The sequence below is a fragment of the Rhizophagus irregularis genome, chromosome 1 (genome assembly GCF_026210795.1).
Source record: "Rhizophagus irregularis chromosome 1, complete sequence".
Taxonomy (NCBI): Eukaryota; Fungi; Glomeromycota; class Glomeromycetes; order Glomerales; family Glomeraceae; genus Rhizophagus; species Rhizophagus irregularis.
Window position 1 is genome coordinate 1345416 of NC_089429.1, and position 22875 is coordinate 1368290.

The window sequence follows — 22875 nt, forward strand, 5'->3', positions numbered from 1 at the left end:
ATTTCATTTTTTTAACCTTTGAAAATGACTGCGGATGGCGCAGTGAAAAATCTAAAATAGGAAGGTTATGAAACTGACGGAATGGCGAGTGAAACTGATTAACGATACAAACGATCTGCATTTATCACGTGGGAAGGGATAGGTTGTATAATCAATTGTATAGATGATATAAATTTCTTTCTATTTGAGAAAGTTGAAAATTTTTAAATGAAAAAGGAGCTATTTTGAAAAATGCTACAAATGCTTAAAAATATTAAAAGCTATTTCAGGAAATCACGTTTATGAGATTACTAATAATTTTAACAATTAATGGACATTATGATTTAGAAAAATAGTATGTAGTTCGTACGTCTTGCAATACACTCCTTCTTTAAAATATGAAAATAAAAATATAAATAGATATTTTTATTTGTTATACTAGCTTGTAATTTATTTATTTAAAGATAAATGCACATAAGAATAATCATATTTAAGCTTTTTGCAAAATGTATTCATTCTTTATTAAATTTTTGAATTTTTTTGAATTTTCTCGCAGAACTTAAGTAAAAAAAAATTGAAGCTGCAAAATACCAAATTACCTATAAAAAAATTATATAGGATTTCTTGCCTACATTATAATCCTAATTCCTTTTTCGTTACTAAATGAGCTAATTATAAAGCTTTAGCTTCAGCAACAGCTTTTCTAACAGAAGCTTTTGATAAAATTTGAAGCTTCTTTTCTTTCCCTATAAAAAAAAATTCTGGAAAAACCTCTGATAAATGATCATTTTTCTAGTTTTATTCCGAAAGAAACTCAGACACGTGATCATTTACTGAAAAATTTTTCTTATGGTCTCAAAGTAATTTTTTGCGCAAAATATTTCACGACCGTTTGCTTGCTTTCAACACGGCTCTTTTAACAGAAAAAACACTTAAAAAAAGTTCTTACAACATTTTTTTAACAACACGCCAACCCAAGAAACACTTTATTAACTCTTTTTTACGTTGAGTACATGCACTTTAACTTGAAATAAAAAGTTATAAAATTTTAGGAGCAAATTTTTTCACGACTGGCCTCGCCTAGATAGTTCTCTTATCCTATTCATAATACCTTTTCTTTTCCTTTTATCGTTATGAGCTCAACCACTACACCTACTAGTCAAGAAAAAAAAATAAACAAAAACCTACCCGGAACATGTTTTACTGCGCCCCTATAAACCAATAAAAACTTTATCCCATCTTCTTCTCCCGGGACACAAGACAGGTGACACTCGAGGTCACCATGTAAAAAAATGGTTCTGCGCACATGATCCGGAGAATGAGCCAAAATCATGTAGATCGCTTCCATTTGTGGATAATGCCGACCAGCATTACATATAGAGCTAATAGTACAGTAGTAAATGTGTGCCGCTCTTCCTCTGACCTATCTGACCTATATATATTATAACTCGGGGTCCTATAGTTATACAAATATATATTAAATTTACGTTTATAATTTTTGCGTTAAATTATTTATGGTAATTTTTATTTTATCAAGATGTATTTTTTATTGGCAAAAAAAAATGTTATAAAGTTATTTTATGTACTTTTAGTTTTATTATTTTTAAAATATAATAAACTATTAAGATACTACATTTTACTTACTTTCGCTATAATAGATCATGTATTTTATTGTAAATATAATTAACACTAAATAGTTTGTTCTTATACATTACAAATATGAAATATTATTAAACATGCTATGTCAAAAGAAGAGTGTCCTTTTTCTGATTTAATATGTAAACCCTTATGTAACTATCACCTTCTGATATAAGAGATACTATATAATGCCCAATTTTACAATTAAAATATTTTCAATGTCTTCACTGTTGATAACTTAATACAAAACTCATGTTTAGTTCAGTATTTTTTTTCTTCATAAAGTATTAGTATTATTTATAAGAGGTTAAGGAGTTATATTATATCCTGCATAACTAATTGTCGTGTCAGATTTTCCCTTTTTTATTGAATGTGATCTTGTAATATTAATATTTTAGCATGAAAAACGTCTAGCTAATGATAAAAAACAACGAAAGAATCCGCTAGACGAAAAGCAGATAAAGCTGCGGCTATCTAAAGCTTCACATAATCAACAATCAAACGACAACCCACATCAAGTTTCCCTGCCGGTCGACATGGCCCAAGGGAACCCGATGAACATCTACTCTAACAACGCTGGACCATCAATGTTCATAGCTAACCCATCATCATCATCTACAACTACAATATCATCAACATTTATATTTAATAACCCATCTTATACACAAACCACTTCCCTCACTACCATTTCATCACCCTTAACTAACATCAATGCTTTCACACGTGTTAGCGATGTTATTTCCAACATGCAAAGTAGGTACAAATTTCGCCTGAACAAAAAAGACGCTAGGTACCTAAAGAGAAACAACATCTTTATCAAGCGCTCTCTGTCGCCAAGTGATAGCGAAGATGAGAACACTTTTAACCATAAACGGTCTAAAGAAAACATCATTGACGAACCTGACACTCCCGTCTCTGGATCTAAAAGGAAAAGTGTTTATCATCTCCCTTCGTCCCTCCGATAGACCACCTTTCAATAGTATAATACCATAGTTTTTTATTAAAGTACCATTCCGTCTATGGAAGTATTTATAAATAGAATGAATGAAAGATCAATACGGGAGGGATAGTAATAATCGTGAAAGTATTAGACAGGATTTTTTGCTACCCTTTGTTATTTTTTCTTTTAATACTACGGATAGAACTGTTATGCCTAAAATAGTTCATGTTTTGTATTAGACGGGACGATCTCACGTGTGGGATCAGGTGTCAACTTCTTTAATTTAGAGTAATTGCTACATATTGTTTGTACCTCTGTTTCTGTAATTATGTTAAAAATAAAAATGAAGATAAAATTGTTGTTCTTTACTATCATTTTCATGATAATCTAAATTTAAATAATTATTATCATAAACTTTTTGGTGGTTTTTGTCTGTTTTGCCTCCTTCTTTTTCTTTGCCTTTACTTTTTTTATTTGTTGTACTCTCCATTTTGCTTAAATCTACACTTTGATTCTAAACTTCCAAGATAAAGACTAAAATTATTAAAGTAATTAATTTGTTGTTATCATATATATCCTTTATTAATCTAATTTTATACATACGTAATAGTTTTATTCTCAACTTGTTTATAATTACTCCCATCCAATAATATAGAGTTATTTGTTGAAAAAAAGACTATTAAAAACATAGTAAATTTCGATCATCTGCAGATGTATGGATAATGTAGTGTTGTAACGAAAATTAACAGATGAAAAGGATATCTAGGCAAGGATACCAATCATCTGGATCAAAATAAACTTCATTATGAATCAATGTATTTAGCGTTTTATGCCCATGCATTTTCTTCTTTCTTTTTTAACAACCCCAGCTTCTGATGTATATACTTATTACAATATATAATAATACATATATGTATGTATGATAATATGATTTAAATTTTTATTACATACAAATAACACATAATTATGATCTTATTAACAAATATATATTCTGAACCATTTTTTGAGTCAATATAATAAAAAAAAAATTGTGTTTAACAATTGAAGAACAGTGATATGATATGACAATATTCTCTATTGAATAAATGACAAATAACTAGTCATTTTGAAGTTATTTGATTAAGTGATTTCTGCATCATTGGTAACTATGCTTACATTACCCGTTTATTTAAGTCCACTTTTTTCTTTCCCTCTTTCTCTTCTTCCTTTATTACAATATGGCAACTTCCTTTACAATATGGCAAGTTCAAAAATACTTTTAGGATATATGCCTGAATTATTAAATGATATCATACAATACTTGCAAGATGATTATAGAACATTACACTCATGTATTTTGATTAATAAATTATGGTGTCGTTTAGCAATTCCATTTTTATGGAAAAATCCATTTTCAATAAAATATCCTAAAAATTATTGTTATATTGATGTTTACTTACATAATTTAAGTGAAGATGATAAAACAAAATTAAATGAATATGGAATCAAAATAAGTGTATTTTCATCAAATACATTATTTAATTATTCTAGTTTTTTTAAATGTTTAAAAACATGCGACTTTAAATCATCTATTGAGGATTGGATGAGTATTAAGAACGAATATTTATATCAGCCCTATAAAAAAAATTCTGGAAAAACTCCGATAATAAATGATCATTTTTCTGGTTTTTATTCCAAAGAGACTAAGACACGTGATCATTTTTTTGAAAAATTTTTTATAGGGCAGTCATCTCAACAGCAACTTTTAAGATTAATTTACACATCTTTAATTGAAAGATTTGTTAAGAATGAAGCAAATTTACATACTTTTGAATTCAATGGAAATTACTATGAAAATATTATTTTGGAGATAATTTTGCAAAATCCAAAATTTATTCATAACATCAGAAATTTATTTATTACTTTTATATCTAATAATGAGGTTACAGCTTTATTAAAATTATTACTTTCTAATCACAATTCAATTTCAAAATTTCATTTTCAATTTCAACAAATTAATAATAATATTAAAATTAATGAATTAATTAAAAATTATTCATCTCAAGTAATTAATTCACAACATAATCTCAAAAAATTAATTTTTGAAGATTGTGATACTAGTACTAATGTAACTCACTTAAATCATTTATTATTGTCATTAAAAGATTCTAATTGTTTAAATACTTTAGAAACAATTATATTTTATAAAATTAATTTTGAAAAAATCACTTCTTTAAAAGAAGTATTTGAACAATTAAATGTTTTAGAATCTATTCATATAATTTATTGTTCTTTTAAAATTCATAGATTTGTTCAACAAATTATTCATATTACTAAACCATTTAAGTTGAAATCTTTATTTGTGGGTGAAAGAATTATTGAACGTAATTATTATTCAGAGAATTATGATATAACATTAATAATTAATTCAATGCAATTATTATTTCAAAAATCTGGAAAATATTTAGAAAATATTGGATTGTTTTATTCTATTGATTTTAAGTATGCTGAATTGAAGGAATTGAAGGAAAAATCATTGGAATTAATTAAAAATTATTGTAAGAATGTTAAACATTTTAATTCAGATGTATTTAGTATTCAGAGTGCTCATTTGGTGTTGAATTCAATCAAAAATTTCAAACAAAATCTTAATTATCTTACTATAGAAAGTAGAAATAATGAGTTTTCTTCAATTATATTACTGAATTTAGGTCAAATTCTTCCTTGTAGTTTGGAATATTTATGTTTGGATTTTTATAACGCATATAGTAGTATTGATTTAGAAGTATTTTTAAAAAATTTAAAAAATACTTTTATTGAAAAATTGATATTATCGATTAGTTCATGGAGTGATGATATTTTACGATGTATAAAGAAGTATATTATGAAAAAGAAAAGAGTTAAGTACTTAGCTATTAATGTAACTGAACAAGTATTAGCAAATGAAGCGAAAGAATTTAAGTTATATAATATAGAATTTACGTCTATGTGCAAAATTTATAATTACCTGCCTGATTTGCTATAATTTAAAGATGAACAATGTGCAAAAATTAAATAAATCAGCTAGAAACGACTAAAATATTTTTTAAAATAAATTTTCTTTCCAAATGCTCAGGCAATTTTTCATTTAATAATTTCTATTTATGTTGATAACCGCCGTTATACATAAATTAAATTGGGCTAATCACTTTATTTTGATTGGATTTTTATATGTAAAAAAAATAGTTCTGTAAATCACTAGCAAGGAAATATTAGAAGTAATCATATAATAAATATCAAAAGATGCGTAGTGTTTACGTGATAAAAATCATTATGTTATTCAAGAGATATGAAGAAAAAATTCTATTCAAATTTCCAATAGCGTTCAAAGCGTCCTATAGAAAATCTGATGAATACACTATATAAAAAAATGGATAAATTTACATTATTTGATAAATTTGCAAGAGTCAAGATTTAGGTAATTTTCTTTTTAGATAAACTTAATTATAATAATAACTCGTAATTATTTTCAATATTTTTGATTGCTTGATCTATATATCTTTTATTTTATCGTAAAAAAAAGCTCCACATAGTATATTCAGTTAGCTCAAGCTAAAAGGTTTGAAAGCTGTTATTTTTCATACAAATCACATAAATGATATCATTTTATAAATTTCTATAATATCTAGTTATTCTAGTATTTGCATTACTATTCAGAAAAACATAAGAAATAACAACAAACAAGTGTACATACAAAGTATATACAACTTAATAAAAATCTTCATCAATATAATAATTGGGTGAATTTAGACTTATAATAATTAATACTTTGCTGTAGAATTAAAGTACTAAAATAATATCATAAAACATATATATGAGAAATACAGCTTTGATATATCATTTCTACCGTTTGCTGCTTATCTATAATTTAACATGTCAAAGGTCAAGTCCGTCCACTACACTGCCTGTAAGAACAAATCAATGATTAAGACCAATCATAATATTTAACCACTAATTTTTCTTTTTTTAAAAGAAAAAATTAGTAACGCATTTTATTAATTATTTGAATCATAAAAGATTACATAATTGTACAAGATACCAATAATAACTTATCGATAACCCTATAACTAACCAATCTATCTAAAAAACTATGAACTAAAAATTACCAATAAATTATGTAATCTATTCTAATCCCTACCTAATAACTAATTTTCATAAATGACATACTGAAAATACTGTATAGATCTATTATCGAAAATACTATTCATCATTTTATAATTTTATTGAATTTTTTCCGTTAATGCTTTTGTTATTTTCTTCTTTTTTTTTTGTTTATTATTATTATTATTTATTCCTTCTTTTGTATCCTTCCTAACTCTCTTGTCGACGACTTCCTCACACCTCTTAATCCAAATTTTAACTTTTAGTTGATTATATATAACAATAGACCCATAAATTAAAAATCACCTTTTTTTCTTCCTTATCTTATTGAATCTATTATTATAAAAATTACCATTCCCTTGTTTTGTTTAGAAAAATTAAAGATTTTTCAAATAAAATACTTGTAACGGCAATATTATTATTTCTTACAATAACTGCTTGATCAGTATCTCCTGCGTCCAACATCTGTTCTTCATAGGACACTATAGTTCAATATTACTTCTCTTATCGTAAACTCGTTTGCTTCACATGTCCAAACATGATCCCAATCCTCCACTTCTTTTTCGCATCTTATACATATCTCGGAATCTATCATATTTACCCCTCTTTTAAACAATTTAACATAAATCGGTAAGTCTTTCAGCAAATTTTTAACCTTATATGCACGTTATAATGAATCTTGATCACTAACAAAACATAATGACTTATTCCAATCTAGTTCATAAGAGAAATTATAATAAAATAAATCTTCATCTAATTCACTATTTAGAATCTCGTTTTTGTATTTCACCTTTGTCTTCAATTTAACTCCATTCTCTGAAATCTCCTGAAATTAATAATTTATTCCAATACAGATTTGAATTCATTAACTAACAATCCAATCATTATAATAGAACAATCGGGAAGTCTTTCCAATGTGAAATTAATCATCGAGCTCATATAATTCACTAATTGAATCCTAAATTCCTAATTTGTTAGCTTTAATATATTCTTCATTATTAAACACTCCCAATGTTTTATTCATTTTTTCCAACCAATTTTCTATCCACGTCAATTCTGTAAAATAACGTTCGTCCAATCTCTTTCTTTTACTCGCTATGTTAATAAAATTAATAATCATAGATTCTATTTTTTCTGTAGTTTTAACATATAAACAATTATTATTGTTTAACAATAAAACCGCCATTATTAATCCATGTAATATGATATCAATTGTGTCCCTTGAAGTAATAATTAAACTTATATTAATTTCGTTATTGCCGTTATCTAACAGCTAAATTTTCTCTAATTATTCACGAAATTATGTCTTTATTTTCTCTTTTACCTCCTACTTAGTATTTATTCTTTTTTTTCTAAATTATTTAACCAAAAATTCTTAAGTTAAATAAATTCTAAAAATTTAATACTTTTATATCAAATTGAAGTGTGACCGAATTTTCATTTAATTGATAACTTACAAATTTAAGATATAAATTTCCATTAAGTCTTGATGAAACAATCTATATACAGAAATATATAAAAGTTCAAATTCAAACTCTATAAAGGATTTTTCAGAAAAATGATCACGTGTCGGAGTTTCTTCGGAATAAAAACTAGAAAATGATCATTTATCGGAGTTATTTCCAGAATCCTTTTTATAGGGAAAGTATGTAAATCAACTTTAATTAATGACAAGAAATAAAACTTGACAGGAATTTTAACAAAATGTAGGTATTATAGAATTATAAACTTCAGTTATGTATCTAAACGTTTAATCAAACTAGGATGATTAAATAAAGGAATAAATTACTAATAATTCCATACTCATTTAATTTTATCTTGTCATCTTCATTTAATTTGTGTAAGTAAATTTCAATAAAGCAATGGTTTTTGAAAAGATTCTTACTTGAAAACGGATCTTCCAAACGACACCATAATCTTTTAACTAAAATACATGAGGGTAATGTTGAAATGTCATTCTGAAAATACTATATAATTTCACTTATCAATTTAGGTAGATCTCCTGAAAAAATTTTTGAACATGCCATACTATAAAAGAGGAAAAAAGAGGAAGGGGGGATGTTACGTTTTAAAATTTTTCAATATTTGGATCACGTGATCCACGCGAGATTGCATCATTTTAATTTACGGCCCAGCTTTCGCATACCAATATTTTTGTCAAATTTTATGTTCATTCAAGAAACTTTGTTCCATGTTCAGTGAAACACGACAAATCTCATTTATATCAAATTAACCCGCCCCTAGAACTTTAGCGTTCAATGTTTTTAAACATCAAACAGTAACTCCTTATAACAACCCTTCCCTTCAGGATCATGTACCTTCAGAACAAATTCAGACTAATAGTTCATCTCATTCGTCTAATATTAATATTATTTCTTCTTCACTGAAGATCCCGAAGAGAAACGAAAACATATCATTGGGTTGGTGTTAGAGCGTTTTCCTCATCTATCCTTGAAGTATAGTGAGAGTTATGGCGATAGATTTGTGTTTAATAGTTCAGTACCTTGTCCCATGTGTAATAAAGACCATGAAGGCGAAAATATAAAGAATGATATAAAAGGTGGATGGGGTTCTGATATGTATTTTGGAGAACGGGTTTATTATCCCAATAGTATCTATAAAAGCATAGAATGTGGACCGATCACCTCATTCATTTGAAATATGTCGGTAAAATTCTTGCCGAAGAATAGGGGCCGTATGACGTGCGATTCGCATATATATTCGCATGTTTTTTTTCGACTTGATTTGCATTTATTTTTGCGTCATGTCTCTTCCTTGTTCACGCTAATATCATATTAACAAAACAATATTCGAATAAAGATATTTTTTTTGGCAATCAATATTTCGCATATGGGGTTTAGCTAATCCTTCGTCATTTTTTTTATAGATTTGCAAGGGGTTAATGAATGACGAAATGCAGTACGTAATTGCTGGTGAAAATCTTGGGAATGTTTTCTCCTGCGAAATTTACAAGTGATATAAAAATCCATCTTTAGCCCCGATAATTCACTACGTTCATGATCAGTATATGTAAGTAAACATTATTCTGAAAAAGACCTAGATAATTGTTACTTTATATGGAACTCCAAGCACATGTCTAGCCCCCGGCTGTGGAAAGAATGTGGACATCTTAGATCAAGCTGATGCCCTTGGCATCGTTTCCAATTTGCCATTACTTGGTTTGCAAGGCAAACCCTCTCAATCAAGTGGAATCTCACCTTTATCCAAGTCAATGGGCGAAATATTTACCCTATCTTCACCACCTATACGGATGGGGGATGAGGGTACAACAACTCAACAGGTTAAAGTACTTTGGGTTGCGCCAAATGTTATAAAGATCTTTCTTCATATCTCCCACCCGTAAGCTTTTTTCGATTATCCCTCAACTTCAAGGCCCTCCGAAACCGCTAGTATATTTAACCTGCAAGCATATCGTGCAATTACAATTGCACCAATAATCCACGAAAGCTATGCCCTATGTCCATCATATGGAAATTGACGATACAGAAACTCCACAGAAAAAACGTACTAGGGAGTAATCTACCGAAAAATCCTCGAGCAAAAAAGCTAAAAAGTCCGGTGGGAAAAAGGTATCGAGTACGCTAAAGCAACTTATAGAAGAATTATTAACCGATATTCCTGTTGTTGGTGGAATCTCGGAGGAATCAAGTTGTGCAACTGATGCCAGGGGTATTTTTTTACGACTCTCCAATAAGATAGACAATGCCGAAACAAAAAACTAAGATGCATCTCGTGACCTTATCTCCAGCTGCTTTGATTTTGGGAAGCTTTATTTAATCGATATAAAGAGTTAAAACCCACCTACGGTAAAGAAGGAGCTCGAGCTTTGGTCAAAAATGAGGTTAGAAAAGAAATTTCCGAGACTAAGTTCTCTGATAATGCTTAGAAAAAAAGAATGGAAAGAGCTCGAAAAATGTTTAGATCTTCAATACTATAGGCAAAGAAAAGATAGCACGAGTAAAATCAACCCCTCCGGGTTTCGTCTTAAATCTAACTGTAGATGAAAGCGATTATATAATTGCTGAAGTTTTAAAAGGAGCAAGTTCCAAAGGAACCGCGTAATACTACGCCTCGGCAATCCTTTTTTCTCATATTTTATTCGTTAACATGTTTGGGTTATCATCCCATCTTTGATTAAGGGTGAAAAATAGTGTTTTCTTGCGAGCTGTACTTTAAACATATATTAATAAAGCCGGATGTATCAGAAAAAAACAATCGCATTTAAAAATGTATTTATTAATTAATATTTTAAATAATACTTGTAAAAGTACAAAACATTGTTACTATATAATGCAATTACATAGAATTCCTAATGTTTAGATCAAATTTACTAAGTTTTGCAGTAATAAAAATTTCTTCTTCAAGTGAATTTACGCAAGGCCTAATATATTTTGTGTACAGATTGTTCGCTATTAAGAAGATAAAAAAAACATCTTTAATCAATTATTATTGTCAAATTTCCGCTAATCAATACGTGTGGTGCTTATCTCAAATATACTATGGCAAAAAAACGATTGGCAAAAGCCTTAATGCCTAAATCAGTTTTTCCAACAACTTGTTCAGTATCTAAAGGTACTGGTTCATGGCAATGACTGATAGCATCATAATTGGAGGAAATCGGACCTTGAATAATGTCTTCATAATGTTGTGGAGGTAACGGTTTATTGTTGTTCCCTAGGCAAATAAAGCCTTTTACTGTCGCTTTCCATACTTCTAAATCATCTAAAATTTTATATGTAAGATTTCTATCGAGGTCTGACCAGTCAAAAACTAGGAGTGAACCATTCCTTCCAGCGTATTTAATGGCATATTCAATATCTGGAGTGGCATATAGTCCACCCCCAAAATCTTTTCTCATGGAAACCCGACCTCTTACCTCCATAAACCCTTCTAAAAGAGTTTCTCTAATATCATGAGTATTGATTCCGCGATAGAGAAATTTTTTTGTATGACCAAACTTGTCCATTATTTGACTAACCACATTGAGCGCTTGCTCTTCGGGTTTATATATGTATTCATATATGAATATGTTTTCAGGTATGGTGTTTCGAGGTTCTCCACCCAAAATTTGCTTTGTGCTCAATGACTGAATTTTTTTATTCACAAATTTCGGGATTTCTCCACCATGTGTTTGAATATAATCAAGTTCGGGGTAAAGGTCAATATGTCGAAATGGAAGACCGTAAATAATGGCAACACGGGCTATAAAAAGAGTTGAAGAAACCCCAAAAGGGACTTCAATGGGTTCATTCCATGATGCTACGTTATCTTCACCAAATCCAAGCTCAACGAGAATCTTTTGTACCCGATCAGGTGAAAAAGTTTCAGTTACACTCTTAGATAATTCTTGAAGTGAGAGCATTTCGAAGAGTTTTTAAAAGTTTGAGAGTTTTAGAAGTTTTTAAAAAGAAGTTTAAGAGAGTTTCTGAGGGTGTATATATACCTTTTGATAGACTCTTGATTGATTGATGGCTTGTTATCATTACTCATTAGATTGCATATTTATTTTTCGGTCGTACGATTGATCGTATTTGACTAATATGGCTTTTTGTGTGATCGATCTACTTGCAACAGTGTTGGACTATGACCTAGAATGATTCTATTTGCAACACAGACAGATTTAAAAAACAAAGCGCAGTAAATCAGTGACTTCGATTACCAAAGCCTTTCTCCGAGCCTGAACTCGTTTAATAAAAACTGACGTAGTTTGAAGGAAGCATTGACGAAAAAATTATTGAAGCCTGGACGAGACAATACGCAATTAAGGTATGAATATGTCGGCTGTGGCTATACATTTGCAAGAAACGACTTCAAGAGTTGCATCTATTTATTTTGTTCGGAAATTTTGAGGACCTATTAGATGGAGAACGTAAACTTTCGGTGAGTTTTACTAAGGTCAATAACTGTTAATTTATTTCTGACTCTGCATGTTCTATGCATAATTGGCGACTATTTTATTCTATCCAGAATATCAAAATAAAATCGGATTAGAGGATATTGTGTTAGTAGTTTAGATGAACAACTGATGTGGTCTGTAGGCATTAGTATGGAAACTCTATTTCACTTTGTTTATGTATTGCCGAACTTGTAATTTATTTTTTACATCAATAAATCAGTAATTCCGATGAGGATATTACCTCGTTTTTTATCTACGCTAACAGACTTCTGAATTATTCCACCTTATATAAAAAATTATTATCGAACATACAATCCATTGATTCATTGAGAGAATTAAATTCCAAGCTCTTAGCTGAGATTGCCGAGCTTAGGAAGGAGAATGCCGAGATTCCCGAACTTAGAGAGAAGTTTCTAAAGTTTGCTGAGGTTGAGGCTGAGAATGCGAGGTTGAAGCAAATTATTAAAGAGAATGCAAGGCGTGATTCTGAGAATGCTGAACTCAAGTCTAGAGTTGGAGAGCTTGAGGCTAGACTTGCATTATTAGAACAGAGTTCAGCAGTGGATGGGATGGCGTTGCCATTTCAAAACGGTGAAGAAGCGATGCCAGTGGTGACAGTACCAACTGTTGATGTACCCGATTCTGTAATAGACAAACTCAATAATGAAGTAGGACGAGCACCTAGTGACCTTGATGGTAACGATGAGGAAATGGTCGATTTCTTGGATGATGTGTATAAGAAAAGCATTAGCAATAAGATTAGAGAGAGGAGACGGGAAAAGAAACAGAGAGATCAAGAGGCACTCGTAATTTCTCAGTACGTGACTAAAATTCCTGAGGTTACGGACATATTAATTTCAGAGCAAGACCACCTTTCTTTATTCGAAATCTTTTTATTGGAAATATAGATTTCATCAATTCTTTATTAATTTTAGCAAATAATTTCAAATCACAATCTTCATTTCTTTTTTATACAGATGGTTCGTTTAGTAGAAAGACTTCTCCTGAAACCAATACTCATATAGGTTTCGCTTGGGCTGAGGTTTCTAAAAGCATTGTCTCATCTAGTATCTACGGCCTTTAATCCTTCCTCTGCAAAAGCGGAAGTCTACACGTGTTGACAGCATTACTAGTTTGTCCCGAGAACTCTAAAATTATCTTTCATACTGTTTCGCAAAATGTCATAGACACTTTCAACAAAATCTCCAACAAACTTATCTCTATTAGAAGAATTCTCAAAATCAGCAATAATATAGCTTGGCGTCTTATTAACACTATGATGTCCAACAAATCTCTCAACATTACTTTTACAAAAGTTAAAGCTTATTCCGGAAACCTATTTAACGACTTATGGTTAAGTCTGCTCTTACTTTATTGCCTATTGAGATTAATCCTACATGTTTACCGGGTACACTTATGATGCCCTTATGGGACTCGATCGATCCCATCGATCGCGATGTCAGAAAATTTACTCAATCGATCACAGATAGCTATACGTTTGACCAATTTCTGGGAAACACCCCATGTCTGAGAAATTTGATATTAACGCCATACATTGGCCGCTCACTAAAGATTGGCTCCACTTGAACAACACCGATGATATTTGTAGTGAACGCAAATCAGCATACGACGCCTTCAAGATCAAAAGTCTTAATCATATTTTACCTTGCGGAGATGTACTATTAAAACACTACCCGCCCTTTATCCATCTTCTGGCATTCCATGCCCTATCTGCAACGCCTTACCAGACACTAATACTCACTTGGGACTCTGTACAAACTTGAGACCTTTCATCAACGCAACATTGCGCTCCCATGTCGCCAAGCTCATCACGTTACTTACTACACATACGTCAAATGTCGGAATTCACAAATTATCACAGACAGTGTGAAAGAATTCGCCTTTCACATCTGTCTTAGATGACAGTCACGATATTTACTTAGTTTACACCAATTTTATGCAATTTATCCCTCAAAATTTAGCAGACACTGTTCATGCGTATACCAATAATTATTCTTTCACAAAAAAAGTCATTTTTGAATTTATGACTTCTTTACAACAAACTTTATACCAAACCATTTGGATTCAACATAATCGTAATCTTCATGATTGAGAAAAGCGCGTAATATCTCTCGAAAAAGAAAACGACATAATATAGCCGCTGATAAAGGTTCATCATCGCACTCTCTTGATGATACTTTTGCAACTACTCCTCCGATCGTCCCTATACACCCATTTTTATGGACGAATCCGCCTATTGCGTCACGAGGTTGTGCACCGATTCCTTTATGGCTTGTTCTCTCTACATCCAATTTTTACATTCTGGTGGATGTTCTTCTTTTTTGTATTTTAAAACTTATATAGATTCTTTGGCTTCGAATAGTTCTTATTTTTCTTATTTTTCTTTTTTACTTCTTATTTTCTTTAATTTATTTCGACAATGCAGGTTTTGCCTGAAGTTGTCTTTTTCAATAACAGGCAGTACGATCCTTGCGAGGGTTGAGTTTATCCTAGTATAGTAGCACGTTGTAGTTTCTTTTGTAAGGGCTCCCGAACTAGCATGACTCCCATCATTGTCTACATTTTAAAGATAAAAATAAAATAAAAAATGTTTAACGGTATTATCAATGTTTTGGACAAACTATATAAATTTTATTAGCTATAATTTTATTGACTTGAACATTTGCAAAGCTAATAAATGTTGAGTAACGTTATCCATTTATGGAACATGTTCTAAATGTGCTCAGAATTTGTATTCTTATACATACAGTATTTGTGTAGTCCAACTTGATTAAAAGATTCTTAATAAAGTCGATCATCGATCGACCATAGAAAGTGGCGCATAAATAGCCAATTTTTTTTTAACAATTTCTGCATAAAATACTTTGGACCATAGTCTGTACAAGAAAATAGGAAATTTTTGATAAAAAAAAAAAAGCTTTATTATAAAATCGGTTTCGAAGCCTAATGATTATTATTAAAATTGTTTATAGCAAAAATCATCTCAATCAAATGATCTTTGAATAAAAATTCGATCACATGAGATCAGCATGCTGGAACATCCAAATGGAATGATTGTTGCCTTTTTATGGAGTAGTACAACAAACGTAACAAAAATTGATAAATTTATTCCGTTTTAAAAATGAAAGTTACTCCTTTTCCTTCACAAACATGGCATGCTCAAAAATATTTTCAGATTTACCCGAATTAACAAATGAAATTATACAACATTCCAGAAAAGATTTTCAACATTATATTCGTGTATTTTAGTTAATAGATTATGGTGTCGTTTAGCGATTCCATTATTGTGGGAAGATCCATTTTCAAAGTATGATCCCAAAAATTACCATTACATTGAAATTTACTTAAGTAAATTAAATGAAGATGACAAAGCAAAATTTAATGAATATGGAATTAAATATGATTTATTACGTTCAAATAATACATTGTTCAATTATCCTAGTTTCATTAAATACTTAAACTATGGGAGTATTTATCGTTCTATTAAAAAGTGGATTTTTATTTTAGTGGACGATGATGATTTTATGGAAGTAGAAGAATTAGTTTATAAGTCGTTACTTGAAATTTTCATTAAAAATGAAGGAAAATTACATTCTCTTGAATATGCAATATCTACTTTGGATAGCTATTGTAATGATACTATGGAATTGATTTTACAAAATCCAAATTTTACTTACAATATCAAAGATTTAACATTATTCCTTGATGATATTAAAATTACTATAAATATCGTTCCTTTTTTAAAATTTTTTTCTCATAATTACAATTCAATCTCATCAATTAATTTTTGTTATTCATCCCACATTGGTAATATTAATGATTTATCATTAATTGAAAATTGTATATCACAAATAATTATTTCACAACATAATCTTAAAATAATTTCATTTGGATTTAAAGTTAATTATAATTTATTTTTACCATTAAAAAATTCTAATTGTTCAAATACTTTAAGTACAATTATATTTAATTACATTGATTTTAAGAATATACTTACTGTCTTACAAGAGGTCTTTAATCAATTGAATGTTTTAGAATCTGTTCATATTTTTATTGTTGTTCTTTAAATTCTGATTTTGTTCAACAAATTATTAAGGTTATTAAACCTTTTAAATTGAGATCTTTGTTGATGGATGAAATATTACATGTAGAATCATTACAACTACTATTACAAAAATGTGGTGATTATTTAGAAAATTTTGAATATGGATATATGGGTGAAGAATATGAAGAATCAAGACCACTATTACTTGAACTTATTATAAAATATTGTACAAAAATCAAACGTTTTAATTCAGATAAGCCTGATAATTTTAATGTTTATCTGTTAATTGAAAATATTATTATGATATTAGTAATTTATTCATTATTTATTTTAGATAATTTAATATAATAAATTTATTAATAAAAAAATAAAATAATAATTTTTAATTCCATTACTTCCATTACAATTTTTATCTTAAAATGACTCAAAATAACATTAAAAAATTATCTCCAAGTTCAAAATAAAATAAGAATAAATTATATCTATTTTGCTTTTTTATATACTAAAAGTTTCCATTTAAAGTAAAATGTGTTTAATTGTAAAATGTGTTTAATTTCTTCCATCTGTAATAAAAAAAAATAGTTTAATTAAAATTAATAGATCAAATCATCAAAAAAAAACCACATGCAAAAGTAATTACCTTTATAATTAATATCAAGTTTAGTAAAATCCATTCTTAAGGAATCTGTAAAATAAAAGAATAATTATTATTTTAAATAGATTTAAATGATTATTTTGAATTAAAATTACCTGAATATTCTAAATCATCATTGTCCGCATTTTTGGGTTCTGGAAGATTTTTAAAATCTAAAAGTTTGCTTGTATAAACTGCTTGAGGATGTGTCATATATGAGAGAATACTAGTAGACGATGATGATGATTGGACTGTTGAAAACGATGATTTATTATTAATTTCATCTGCTTCTTTGATTTGCTTATAGATCACAGAATCTTTATCAACAGCATGATAGGATAATTTCGATATTAGCCTAAATAATTCATCTGCATCAGGTCGTTTTAAAGGATCTGCATCCCAACATTGATTAATAACATCAAAAATTAATTGAGGTATTTTATAATTAGACTTTGGCCTCAATCCCTTACAAATTTTTATTGCTAAGAATTCATCATGAGCTATATCATGATAAGGAGGGAAACCTATACAAATTTCATGTGCAATAATTCCAAAACCATAAATATCACTTGCTTGAGTATATTCTTTTCCCCTTAAAACTTCAGGAGCTACATAAGGTAATACTCCATATATTTTTTTATCACTATTTTGAGAGGATTTGACATTTGCCTGTTGACATAATCCAAAACCAGTAATAAAGGTTAAATCATTAAAATCGCTTAATATATTCCTACAATCAAAATCATGATGAATTAATCCTTCATTATGAATATCTTTAAGACCAGATATAGTACCCAATAAATTTTGCAACTTTCGATCCCAACTCAGTGAAATGAAATTGTTATTTAAGTGTTGTCTTAAATTACCATTTTTTAATTCCATCACCATTATAAAATTATTTGTTTTTGGATCTTTGGTAATACCAAAACAACGAACTACAAAACCATTTGAAATTTCACATGCTAAAATATTTGATTTAACCTTAAAACAAAATTATAATTAGTTTAATATTTACAAATGTTTAAATAAAGATTTAAAAGAAAATATCTTACCTCTTTTAAAAAATCTGTTGTAATGTCTTGTGAGTTATGCAAAAATTTTAAAGCAACTTTTGTTTCGCCTTCTCTTACCAATTGATTATTGTCATTATCCCAATATAATATAAAACCATCTTTCCAAACTGCTTTAAAAGTAGTACCAAATCTTCCTTTTGCTAAATATTCAACATCTTTAAAATTATCATATTCAATCCACTCTATAACTTGATGATTATTTTTAGCATTTAATTGTGCTTTTCGAATAAATTCATCAACATCATGATTTCCACTTGTCCAATTTTTGAAATTTGGTTTAAAACTACAATAATTGCAAAGTTCAAAATTTATATTAAGATGGTCACAATTTTTACATAAACCATGTTTTTTATAATGTTCTTTTAATTCTTCGTCTTTTATTAGTTTATCAATTAACGATTCCTGTTCTTCAGTCAATCTCCAATATTTGAAGTCTTTTATTTGTTCTAATACATCATCGCTTAATTTAATTTCATCCATTTTAATAAATAATTTAGTAAACAAAAAAATATGTTATTAATTCGTATGTAAAAAAGTTACTAGTAAAATAATAAAAGAAAAAAAGAATGAAAAAATAGTGGTGAAACGGACTGAAACGTGTGAAACGATTGAAATGAATGAAACGTGCAATTATTTTAAGATCAGCAACAAAATTATCAAAAAAGACTAGTTAAAATACACCGATCGACAATTAAATTTATTCAATTTTGGGGTTTTTATTTAAATTCTCCATAATAGGTAAGTTAAAACTAGGCTAAACTTTTACGCGATATAATATATGAGAAATGGTTCGACTGGTTCGTGAGTCGTGACCAGTCATATAATTTATTGATGTAATTAAAAGCCAATCCATTCTAGAATATTTAGCCAAAGAGAGAATTTGGGAATCTGGAATTGTTTTAAAGTGTTTTGAAATACAAACCTTTTCACAACATTTATTAAATTTCAAGTTGCTTTATAGTTTGATATCGTATCAATCGTATCATTAACAATACGTCGTCATATATATTAATTTGGCTTATTTGTTTATGATTTTTATTTAAAATATACTGTATATAACAAAGTAATTTCGCAAAAAATAATTTTATATTTAAATAAAATTAATCAATTTATTTACCTGGAAATAATTTAAGAGAGTATTAAAAATACAAGAAGTATGAGAAGAAACGTTAATAAATATTATTATTTTAATATTCTAAATTTAGTTAGTTAAAAGTATTAAATAAAGATAATTTTATTGGTTACTAAAATATACATTTGATTATTCTACATCAATCTTTATATAAAATCGGGGCAACAAGTTAATAAACTATTAACTAAATGGGACTATGCGAATGGTGGAAATTTACATAATTATTTACAAAGGAATTTTAAAATATTACGTTACGAAGAATTTCATTCGGGTATTTGTGTTTTTAACGTATTTATCAATTCTCTATGTAATAGTTATTGTGGATATCAATGATTTTCACGGCGCAAACTGATTTATCTCACGGTATCCGTACCATAAAGCCCTTTAATATGCTTGTTTTGGCTAATAATGATAGACTTTTCATTCTAATATTGATAGACTTTTATACCCCATCTTTTTAAATAAACACCACCCGTGAGAATACCAAGAAAAAAAACACAAATTTTAACTAGGAACAGTGGGATAAATTTAAATTTATTAACCATTTAAATTTTTTTCATTTTAGACTTAAAAATATTTACAATAATGGTGGAAATATGTTATTGTCAAATGCGATTTGGAAAGAGACCCGCAAATAGTACTTCATTAAATAATGAAATATATATGGAGTAATACCTTATATCGTACATTTTCAAAAGAATCCGATATATATAGTTTGGGTATGATTATAGAATTTGTAACGAGATGTAAACCTTTTTCTAACGTTGAACATGATGTTAATCTCATTTATGAAATTATTGATGGAAAACGATCTGAAATTACAAATGATACACCTGAATGTTACGTTAGGATTCTAATCCTTTAAATAGACCAACTATTAATGATCTTTATAATACTATTAATATATGGAATAATGAACTGAATTTTAGAACTGAAAAAAATATCATTATGAAGGCGTTTAACTGCAAATTTTTCGAGAAAGCGAAATAATGATGAATTAAAGATTGAAACTCAAAAAAAGTAAAAAAAAAAATAGTAAATAAATTTGAATAAATTCATTTTAATTAAGATCCCATATAAAAAAATTGGATACGTTTTTTATAAAGTTTTTATACGATTTTTTTTTCCTTAGAAATAACGTATCATGAATGGATACGGGAAAATGCACAATTCCGTATCACTAAAAATATGGTTTGGATATATACGGAATTTACATGGAATTCGTATGGAATTTACATGATTTGATCACTGATTTTATCATTAAATTTATATGTAAAAATTGTAAAAGATTGTTTGAAATGTTAGAATATCAAGAATTCCTACTGAAAAATATATTCATTATGCTATTATGCTAGAAACTGTAAGTGAATGAACGAATTTATTGCAGAAAATTTTATTAGTTATATAGTTAAAACTTTTGTTTTTTCAGGTTGCCGCAGTTTGATGATATGGTCAGCACTACAATTTTCTTATATCTGTTCTTTAAAAAAATTGCAGCACACTTCATGAAACTGAAAGCGAACGGTAAAGAATTATTTAAATTTTATGTTCAAGAAATTTTTCAAAAAAAAAAAACTTAGAAATGTATTTAATGACAAGTATAAGTATTTATAACTTAAATTGGAGGTTCACCATCATGTAAAACAATTTTATAACTGAATTATTATTTTATTAATAGTATTTTCATTAAAATTCACTATTATTTAATATAATAATAGATTAAGATGAAAATAATTAATTGATGGATTTATTTTGAGAAGTATTATGAACATATATAAAAAGTTGTATTTTGTATTATATAATATAAAATAAAGGCTCATCTTTTTTAGAAAAAGAAATTTCTAAAAAGATGTAAAACTTATTTTAGTTTCTCAATACTACGGTCCTACCAATAAGGACTTCCGAAGAGGTGTACTTATGCTCCACCCTGAAAAAACTCAACAACAATAAGTAAAGGGATCACTAGTTGAAGGAAAGAAATTAATGAAATATTGAAAAAGAATTAATTTTAGCAGCTTTTATATTTTTAAACATCAACTATACTGCAAGTGTAGCAAAATTTTTCCTAATTATTTAATTATAGTTTAAGAGGTATGGAATTGTTACTTATTACTATTTAAAATATTAAATTTGATTAATCTTTTAACAAAAAAAATCTATTATTATTGTAACAAGCTTCTGTAATCTATATTATAAATATAAACCTCAAATAAACTTATATTTGTTAGCTATTCATTTGGTACAGCTAGCAAGCTTTAAAATAAGTGTTAATTAAACGAAAGCATTAAATATTAACTATCAGATAATGCAGATTTCGTTATGGCACTGTCCTCAAATGCTTGTCAGGATTAATTAGCATTTTAATAAAGGTTTTACCACTTTTAAATATACATTATTAAATTGGGTAACATCAAACAATGTTATTTTATTTAGTAAAATTGTAAATAATATCATCCAATATATTAATATATAAATCAAAATATCTTTTAACAATAATATCATATGATCTAAATTCCTTTACTTCATATTTCAAATCAGCCAATTCACGTCTAACTTTAATGGCCAAATATTTAACCCTTTTCTTCTTCATAATATATTCCTTTGTATAAAATAAGATACCTTCGTATAAATCTTGCGTTATATCATTAATCAGAAATTTATTAACAAAAGTATTTTGAAAATCTACTAAGAACATTTTAAAATCATCTGCTGTAATAAAAAAAAGTTCTAAATGTAAATATTCTAATTTAGAAGGAAGAACTCGTCCTAAATTTTGTAATATGATTTGACTTAACTCTTGATCGTCCAAATCAATAGAAATATAATTAATAGTTTGTCCTATATAAAAAAGTAATTATTAGGTAAGGTAAAAAAACGTTGTATCAAATTTCCGTCATGTTCATAAGTTTTAAAAATTGCATTCTTTCCATTCTTTCCAATTTAAGAATAGATGATTGATTATAATTAGAGAATTTTGCTATTTTAACCAAAAGATTTTTCCCATCATACAAGGTAATAAAGTAGCCTATAAAGAATTGTGTTTTTAGTACGTTTTAACCCATTTTTATTTTAAACCTTTACTTTTTTAATTATATGAAACCTAAATACACATTGCTTAGTATAAATTGTTGAATACATGAAAATTAATTTTGAAAGAAAATAGATAGGGTTACCATGTTTATTTCTAAAATGTTAATAAAATGTTAGCACATATTTATACTATTTAGCTTTATAAATACCCATGAATATGTAAATATATTTTTTTAAGAAAAATACTTACGGACAGTTCAAACACTTAATTTCTTGGTGAGTTATACATTTTATGTTGTGATGGGAGTTCGTTTTCTTCGAAGTTCTCTAGTAAAAGTTCACTTAAG

General features: G+C 28.1%; 10 protein-coding genes across 10 annotated transcripts; 6 read left to right on the forward strand and 4 right to left on the reverse strand.

The window, feature by feature from the left end:
• Nucleotides 1–1869: 1869 nt before the first annotated feature.
• OCT59_000250 (uncharacterized protein) lies at nt 1870–2582 on the forward strand (the record flags this gene model as incomplete). Its single annotated transcript, XM_025310789.2, has 2 exons — nt 1870–1881; nt 2016–2582. The coding sequence occupies 2 exons, from the start codon at nt 1870–1872 to the stop codon at nt 2580–2582; spliced, it is 579 nt and encodes a 192-aa protein (XP_025178743.2).
• Nucleotides 2583–3704: 1122 nt separating this feature from the next.
• On the forward strand, nt 3705–5561 carry OCT59_000251 (uncharacterized protein; the record flags this gene model as incomplete). Its single annotated transcript, XM_025325919.2, has 1 exon — nt 3705–5561. The coding sequence occupies one exon, from the start codon at nt 3705–3707 to the stop codon at nt 5559–5561; it is 1857 nt and encodes a 618-aa protein (XP_025178742.2).
• A 4132-nt stretch (nt 5562–9693) lies between these two features.
• Nucleotides 9694–10040, forward strand: OCT59_000252 (uncharacterized protein; the record flags this gene model as incomplete). The annotated part of the gene is made up of 2 exons (XM_066138698.1): nt 9694–9706; nt 9778–10040. 2 exons carry the CDS (start codon nt 9694–9696, stop codon nt 10038–10040), a joined length of 276 nt encoding a protein of 91 aa, XP_065988170.1.
• A 106-nt stretch (nt 10041–10146) lies between these two features.
• On the forward strand, nt 10147–10759 carry OCT59_000253 (uncharacterized protein; the record flags this gene model as incomplete). Its single annotated transcript, XM_066138699.1, has 4 exons — nt 10147–10201; nt 10295–10366; nt 10486–10538; nt 10619–10759. 4 exons carry the CDS (start codon nt 10147–10149, stop codon nt 10757–10759), a joined length of 321 nt encoding a protein of 106 aa, XP_065988171.1.
• A 421-nt stretch (nt 10760–11180) lies between these two features.
• OCT59_000254 (uncharacterized protein) lies at nt 11181–12059 on the reverse strand (the record flags this gene model as incomplete). Its single annotated transcript, XM_066138700.1, has 3 exons — nt 11181–11419; nt 11574–11601; nt 11676–12059. 3 exons carry the CDS (start codon nt 12057–12059, stop codon nt 11181–11183), a joined length of 651 nt encoding a protein of 216 aa, XP_065988172.1.
• A 1103-nt stretch (nt 12060–13162) lies between these two features.
• OCT59_000255 (uncharacterized protein) lies at nt 13163–13501 on the forward strand (the record flags this gene model as incomplete). The annotated part of the gene is made up of 1 exon (XM_066138701.1): nt 13163–13501. One exon carries the CDS (start codon nt 13163–13165, stop codon nt 13499–13501), a length of 339 nt encoding a protein of 112 aa, XP_065988173.1.
• A 1134-nt stretch (nt 13502–14635) lies between these two features.
• Nucleotides 14636–15487, reverse strand: OCT59_000256 (uncharacterized protein; the record flags this gene model as incomplete). Its single annotated transcript, XM_066138703.1, has 4 exons — nt 14636–14895; nt 15006–15170; nt 15362–15379; nt 15478–15487. 4 exons carry the CDS (start codon nt 15485–15487, stop codon nt 14636–14638), a joined length of 453 nt encoding a protein of 150 aa, XP_065988174.1.
• A 277-nt stretch (nt 15488–15764) lies between these two features.
• On the forward strand, nt 15765–17007 carry OCT59_000257 (uncharacterized protein; the record flags this gene model as incomplete). The annotated part of the gene is made up of 3 exons (XM_066138704.1): nt 15765–15854; nt 15923–16624; nt 16711–17007. 3 exons carry the CDS (start codon nt 15765–15767, stop codon nt 17005–17007), a joined length of 1089 nt encoding a protein of 362 aa, XP_065988175.1.
• A 201-nt stretch (nt 17008–17208) lies between these two features.
• Nucleotides 17209–18846, reverse strand: OCT59_000258 (uncharacterized protein; the record flags this gene model as incomplete). The annotated part of the gene is made up of 5 exons (XM_066138705.1): nt 17209–17222; nt 17300–17344; nt 17410–17685; nt 18217–18274; nt 18346–18846. 5 exons carry the CDS (start codon nt 18844–18846, stop codon nt 17209–17211), a joined length of 894 nt encoding a protein of 297 aa, XP_065988176.1.
• A 3077-nt stretch (nt 18847–21923) lies between these two features.
• On the reverse strand, nt 21924–22741 carry OCT59_000259 (uncharacterized protein; the record flags this gene model as incomplete). The annotated part of the gene is made up of 2 exons (XM_066138706.1): nt 21924–22336; nt 22738–22741. 2 exons carry the CDS (start codon nt 22739–22741, stop codon nt 21924–21926), a joined length of 417 nt encoding a protein of 138 aa, XP_065988177.1.
• Nucleotides 22742–22875: the final 134 nt, after the last annotated feature.